General features: G+C 42.9%; 1 protein-coding gene across 1 annotated transcript in view; it reads right to left on the bottom strand.

Annotated features, from left to right (window-relative positions):
• Positions 1–4572, bottom strand: part of LOC130577644 (serpin B6-like) — a 5916-nt gene extending 1344 nt beyond the window's left edge. The window contains exons 1-6 of the mRNA XM_057373144.1: positions 4490–4572; positions 3920–4097; positions 2910–3047; positions 2185–2302; positions 1807–1949; positions 75–242 (exon numbers count right to left, since the gene is read on the bottom strand). Coding sequence (XP_057229127.1) covers positions 75–242; positions 1807–1949; positions 2185–2302; positions 2910–3047; positions 3920–4087 — 735 coding nt within the window. The 5' untranslated portion in view covers positions 4088–4097; positions 4490–4572. The remainder of the gene's footprint in view (positions 1–74; positions 243–1806; positions 1950–2184; positions 2303–2909; positions 3048–3919; positions 4098–4489) is intronic.
• Between the last annotated feature and the right edge of the window lie 2657 nt (positions 4573–7229).

Here is a 7229-nt window from a genome sequence, read left to right as displayed (position 1 = left end):
AGGACTCTGTGCAATATCACACTTTCTTCCCTGCAAGGATTCAGGCTGCCTTTGCACTCAGTTCAACAACTTACTCTTTCCAAGCCAGTGGATCCATCCTGGATTGCATCAGGGAGCAGGATGATCATGCTCAGTTCATTACCMACATAGGGGAGCTCAAGGATTTTGGTCTGGAAGTCCCCAATATAGGTCATGTTAAATCTGTCTGTCTTGAACATCATCTGCACAGGTCTGGTCTCATTCTAGAAACACAGAGATATCAACAGTGAGTGCTGAACTGCTCTGCTGGTCTCAAACTATGAAGCACACAGCCAGTTACTCAGGGCCTTTCAGAATGTGCCCAAAGAGAACTGATCACACACCACAGAGTATAGGCACCATATTGTCTTTTGTAAATTACTAAAAATCCCTGAGTTGTAAGTTTTAACTGTCAATGTAGAAATGTCTGTGAAGATTCCTTTGAGGCAAATGTGTGTCCTTGCCCTTCTATTCACATAAGAGCTAGGACAATTTACAGAGCTGATAATAAGTAGGAGCTATGTTCTTCGCTATAAATGGGTAAGTAATTTCAGTGTATGTATTTTCWTTTTTAGTCCATGTGGTTTCAAGTGCTACAGCAAAGAACTGAAATATTTTTAAATGTATATACTAAAACTACCATGCAAGTGAGCGCATTGCTTTGTATTATCAAAAGTTCTATGTATATTAACGAGGCAAGGAATTTTATTCTCATTCTCTACCATCTCATTCCACTTGCACATGGAGCATCAGCTACTTTTGTTTACATCAGTATTTGCCCTCTTTTCAGTTTTACTGCTTTCTCCCTTAACTTTGTGCGATTATCACAAAAATGGGCCTCTTTTATTAAACGAATGCCATTGGAATAATGCCCAGCAAGAATATGGCAGAAATTATTTTTCAGTGCAATGGCACATAAAAAGTATCAGTAGGCAAAAAAAAGTCACACAGCAAGTGAAAATCATCCAGCGTATCATAAAAAATGCAAGAGTCGCAGAAAGCATTTCACAGGATGTTGAAAAGGTTCCTGGGATGTTAAAGTTACTCTTTACTACACAAGAGAATGTAAAATAGCTAGCTTAAGACTTCAGCTTACACCTGGTATTTACAATTGTTCATTGAAGACAAGGTGTCAGGAACCAAGTAGTCCAGCAGTTTCTGAAGTGCTGTTGTAGAGACTATGTGGTTAGCAKTAACACCCCTTCATTTAAAAAGTGCTAGTGTCACTTTAAAACATTCTTGAGTTTATTTCACCACTGGGGGAGAGACAGTTTCAGCACCAGGCATAAGGGTTTCAATTTTACACAATATTTGTTYAAAGCAGTGAGTCAAGGAAGGCACATTACCAGTACTTGTTAATGACACTGGGCCAACCCAGAGCTGCAGGGGATCCTGCCCATGACAGTAGCCAAATCTTCCTCAAGAGCACTGATCAACTTCTAAAAACAACAKGCAGAGCACAGAGGTGTTCAAAGGAAATTTGTTTTCCATTTATAYAGGATTGGCTCAGAGGCAGAAATGCAGCAAGAAAACTCTGACTGAAGAGGACTTAAATTCTCAAGTTTTCACACCTGTCTTTGTGCTATATGAAAGGTTCCAGTGATTTTGTGAAAGTTCAGAGAAACTCAGCAAAGACAATGTTCCTGTGAAAGGGAGGGGGCATAAGGAATTGCATACAGCCAACCCATTGTATCCCTGCACRAAAGATTTAGCTTCTCCTTAAAGGTGTTCAYTTCAGAGTACCTCAGACAAACAGCCTTTGCCGGTCAGCATTTTAGCACATCATACCTTATTAATTTTGAACGGTCTTTCTGTGGTACTCTCTTTCTTGAACTGCTTTTCCCAGTTGCCTTTGAAATAGATGGCATTCACCAACACAAGTCTGGTCAGSGAATCCAGAATCCCCTCTGCCAACAGGTTCTGAATTTTACCTTTATGACACAAAGGAAAAAAGCCCACAYTCTGTAATAGTTTRACACAGATCTAATTATCCAAGACACCATCTACTCTGCAATTAATACACAACAGAAAACAATTATATACCGGATAGACCATGAGCTCAGCATCTGGGCTGTTTGAATTCACAKCCTTATATCCTGAAATAGGTCTTCACCCAAACAATGGCTGCCATTAAACACAACTGGACACTGGSMACTTTGCACTCACCTTCAGTCCTTTCCTCTACCCASTCATTGATTTGTTTCCTGGAGTTCTCCCAAGCATGAATGAAGTCGGTCTGCTCTAGTCCAGCATGGTAGCACTTCTGACTCAACTCTATAAACGACTGACAGGGACATTCATAACACATTTTCAGAAAGAGATTTTATTCTCAGACATAGATGATTCTTACATTTCCCAAGRAAATCTTCCTGCTTTCTTCCCACARCTTCATACAGAGCRAGTAAAGTTCTGACAAGTTCCTMATAGGATTTATACCACTACTTTGAWCTAGGAATTTTTATTAAATGAAATGGCTTATGTACTGTACTATAAACTTGTACATAATTTCATCGTAAATGATGTACCTATTTTTTTTCTTGTTTTTATTTTATGGTTCAGTAACATAACRTATGATTTTATGAGTTTGTTCATAAGACTTTTGCTAAGGGAGACATCAGCCATTTGTGGCACACCCACACATATGAATGGATSACAGAACCTCAAATGTACTGAGGGATTCCACTCTGCTTTGCAATATTCAGATCACAAGTTATCCAAAAGGAGATTCTCCACCAAGTTCAGACAACAAGCTCTGGCATAAGCTATTGCACCCCTGGCTCTTAGCACAGAAAATTTGGAAGACAAACCCCAAAGGCTGCCTTTGACCTCCAGAGCAAAGATGTAGCAGGTACATTTTCCTAAGAAATGCCACAAATTTAACGGCTACTTACTGGAAGAAACTCAAATGTCTTTTCTCCGTAAAGCCGATTTGCAGTTCTCAGAATGTATTTGGTGCTTGGATCATTAATTTCAGAGAGAAGGGATTGGTAGCCATTGTGAGCATCCTGGGCTTTGTTCAGAGAAAGCACCTGCACRRARACAACATCCTCAGTGCTTGTACAAGTAATAAATTAGGGAGCAGAGAGTCAGCAGTTTTGATTTTCCTTCCCTCAGGCCAAGCACTACAGAATCACAGCATGGCTGAGGTGGGAAGRCATCCATGGAGACAATCAGGTACAGAGCCCTGCCCAAGCAGTGACACTACAGCTGGCAGCCCAGAACTTAGTCTAGATGGAATTTGAGTATCTCCAACTACGGCAACAATGTAAGTTTTTGAGAAACTTTTATACAAGTAAATGGAGAAAAAATATGGGGTTTTATTTCTCTCCCACTTTGCAAAAGAGCCAAATATCACAATCAAAATGACTGATCRTGCACTTAATATTGTCAGTTCATACATAAAACATACAGAAAGTCATATCCACTACCTGAGCAAGTTTAAATCAAAAAAGTGTAAACCAAGGTAACAGTTTGACATTCAGTCACTGTGGATTTGTTATGTGTCTGGCTACATTTTGAAAACATATATTGACTGACATTAAGYCCAAACAAGAAAGCAGAAGATAATATTTTAAACAGCCAGAGATTGATCAAGCCAATCAAAAAAAACCCAGAAAAACACATACCTTCTAATTACATATTAAAGAAGAAYGGTCTCAAAAACTAAAGAAACTCCACAGAACAAAACCCAAGAACCTCTACATTTCATACTGAAGGTATCTTCCCTTTTAAAAACAATGAAAACAGGTTCTGCTTACACACACACCAGAGGAAGAGCTCTGCTCTCTCAGACCACTGTGAAAATCACAGTTAGGCACAAGTGCATGTCACAGACTGTAAGACACAGCTCTTGATCATATGTTCCCAGCAAATGCCATCCACTACGTTTATTCTGACCTACCTTTGTTATTTCAGCTTCAGTGCTACCTCTTGAACCCAACAAAACCATAGACAAAGCAGAAGAAAGGCTCAGTGGGGAAAAGAACACATTCTGCCCAYTTTTCTTCTCACACAGCTTTCTCAAGAGGTCCAGTGCAAAAGTGGCATTTGCTGCACAGAGACTTTCCATGCTTCAGAGCCTGAGATATAAATCACAGAACAAAAATGGATCAAACTTACATGAATACCGAACAGTTGTTTCTCCCTTTTACACTTCCCAGCATAAATTGGGGAGGAAATGGCATAACTGGGTTGGAAAATTATCAGCTCACTGGAGAATAATTTGGTGGCACAAGCACCTGAAATCCCAAGCTACACATTTGAGTTATTTTAATGAATTAGAGCTTGTTTCTGGTTTTCAATCCTGTACCTACAGAGTGTGACATCTTTTGAGSTGATCAGGCACAAACAGCACTTTGTTCAGAAGTTACTGAAAGAAGTCTCTCTCAACTTCACACAGAAAATACTTTGCCTTTATAAGGCAACCAGAGCCAAAGTTAGATATCAGAACGGCAGAATCACCAACTCTTACCTTCTGTATCTCTATAGACCTTCCGTAGTACCTTGAGCTTGCTCCTACCCCTGAACACTGGGTTTTAAAGGTACCAGCCAGGAGGGAGAAGTCAGTGGAATGACTTGCCCTACAAGATAAAAAAACCAAAGAAAAAAATTTATTTCACCAGCACGACAGATGACTGCAATTTCCTGCTGAATTACAAAGAAATCAAAGTTCATTTTTAGTTTTATTGCCTACAACATTGCAACACCCACCATCATAAACTCAGTGCTTGTCATACTCTGCAGACATCTGCTATAGGTAGTGAACCTGAGATTAAACACCACACCCAGTAAATGAGCAATAAGTAGTAGAACACTGAGTTAACCACAGATAAGTATCGTAAGTCATCATAAGAYATATGCTGATAGTTTTTACTATCTCTGTGCTTCGTTCTTCCCTAAAGGCAGAGCCTAGTGTTGATATGTTGCTACCAAATACAAAACCATCAGATAATTCATATTACTGATTCATTGTCTTAGACAGGGAGGTGAAAAGTGCAAGTTTCTGCATGCATGCTCTTCCGCCAAGAAGACTTCTTGCTAGTAGCTTTACTACAAAGAGTAGCAATTTTCTCCTATTTCTCTAACTAGAAAATAAACAGCCAAACAAAAAAAAAAATCAAGCTTAGATGAAAAAACCCAGACAATCGTCCAGTTGTGGCCAAGTGAGTAATTTATGGACTGTACACATAAGTAGGAGACACATAGCATTTGTAAAGGTTACAGTGTGAACCAGAATTTTCCTCCTGTCCCAATACCTGCAGATTGCTAGAAATAAGGGATTTTTGACCTCCACATCAAAACACATAGGAATAGTGAGAGCAGCAAACAGCTACCTTCTTAAAAGTGTTTGTAGCCCTTCCACGACAGGCAAGAATTTACAGACAAAAAGATGCAACTGACACTATTTACCTGTCTGAAGATCGGGAGCATTAAACCAAATTATAACTAATATTCAACAGCTAGGACACAAGGCTTCAAGTTATAGCTGCACAGTAAACTATGCTTTCTCTGCAGCTCAGGGGTAGTGACATGACTACAGACACCTCTTCTCATCAGAGACAATACACAATATGGAATCCACAGTTTTGGAGACAATTACACAATGACCACACTTGCAGGAACAAAAAACCTCATGACACAAGTACATGTTTGTTGGTCAATTGTAAACTGCTTCAAAGCCCTCAGTGGTCAGAGGGTTTGCTGATAGCAACTCCTTCCTTGCTCTGCTGTCCCCATGGCTCTGCAGGTCAGCAGTGAGGCACTCGTGGAGATTTTGGCATGCCCAGACCCTCTGAATTTGATGCATATATTCTCAGCAGTTGACAGCYATGCTTTAGGACAGTGTTTAGGGACCGAAAAACTGTGCKTGGATCAGTCAGCASATAACCACTGCAGGGCCTCACCATKCGAAGACCACAGGAKGGTGCAGCTCTCCTCTARCCCGTGGCCAGAGAGACCCTTCCARTCAAAACTATTACATGGATCAGTGTCCAGCGTACGAGGACACTTCCTCACATTGTGTCAGCTGCATCAGAGGAGTCTCAAGCCAACTCTTTCAAACACAGCCCCAGAGGGAARTCAAGGAAATGAGCACCAGGCCGTGTCCATCTCCACAGAGAAAGCTGTCTGCAGCACAGACACCCCTCTTCCCACCCGCTGGACCAAAGCAGGCTTTTCTTGAGGGAAAAGGCTTCATTTAGGCTTTGGAAGTTAGGAGCGATGCTAAAACACCTGCAGGATCGGACGGCGGACAGCTCCCGGTGATGGCCCTTGGCGTCACAGCTCTCCAGAGGCAGACCCTGGGACACGGGGAATTTCATGGCCCTGCCCTGCCCAGCTCCCGGCCCTAGWGCCTCCGGAGGAGCGGGGAGCGGCAGGGAGGAGCCTGACACTGCCCCAGCAAGCTGAGGCACAAGAAGCCAAAGGTTTGGCCCTCCCTGGAGCGAAGGGTTCCTCCTCCCCCGCCCGGGCTTATCCCCATGGGAAACGTTCCAACTCCGCGTCCCCTGGGTGCTCCCGGCGCACCTCGGCGGCTCCAGCTGGCAAGAGGCAGCGATGTTCAGGGAATGTCACGAGGGAGGGAAGAAAAAAAAAAAAAAAAAAAAAAAAAAAAAAAAAAAAACTAAACACAACAAAAGCACCGCCACGCAGCTCTACTTCTTAAAAACCCCGCAAAACAAGAAAACCCAAAATAACACAGGCACAGGCTTCCCGTGGAAAGCCTCCAGGACAACGCAGCAACRGCAACGCGGCCGCGGCACTCACCCCGCCGGCCGCCGCGCTCCCWGTTCCCGGAAGGGCAGCCCCTCCCGGGATTTAGCCGGAGCCTGAGGCGATCCACGCTTGGCCGCCGGGAGCGGGCAGGCGCTGTAGCCCCTCCCGGAAAATGGCGGCCTCCCCCCGCCTCAGTGAGTCCCGCTCGCCGGCCGTGCCCTCCCTTTGCAGCTCTGCCTCCCTCTCGTGGCAGCGCTGACAGAAAACACCCCCGGCCCGTGACGGGTTAGTAATTATTGTTACTTATAGCTAGGATTGCTTTGAACAAAATTGAACYGTTGCTGTAGCCAGACATCTCACAGGCTTAACCCTTCGTTGCATTCCTGAGGGTCTGAGTGAAACAAATAGCCCTTAGAGTGGTGGGTTTTGTTGTTTTTTTTTGTTTTTTGTTTAATTTGTTAAAAGGAATTTGTGGAGCAACATGAGGGTAACTGGGA

This window comes from Malurus melanocephalus, unplaced genomic scaffold (assembly GCF_030028575.1).
Source record: "Malurus melanocephalus ecotype Western Australia unplaced genomic scaffold, MMel_1.1 scaffold_187, whole genome shotgun sequence".
Lineage (NCBI taxonomy): Eukaryota > Metazoa > Chordata > Aves > Passeriformes > Maluridae > Malurus > Malurus melanocephalus.
This window is presented reverse-complemented; position numbering and strand designations above follow the sequence as displayed.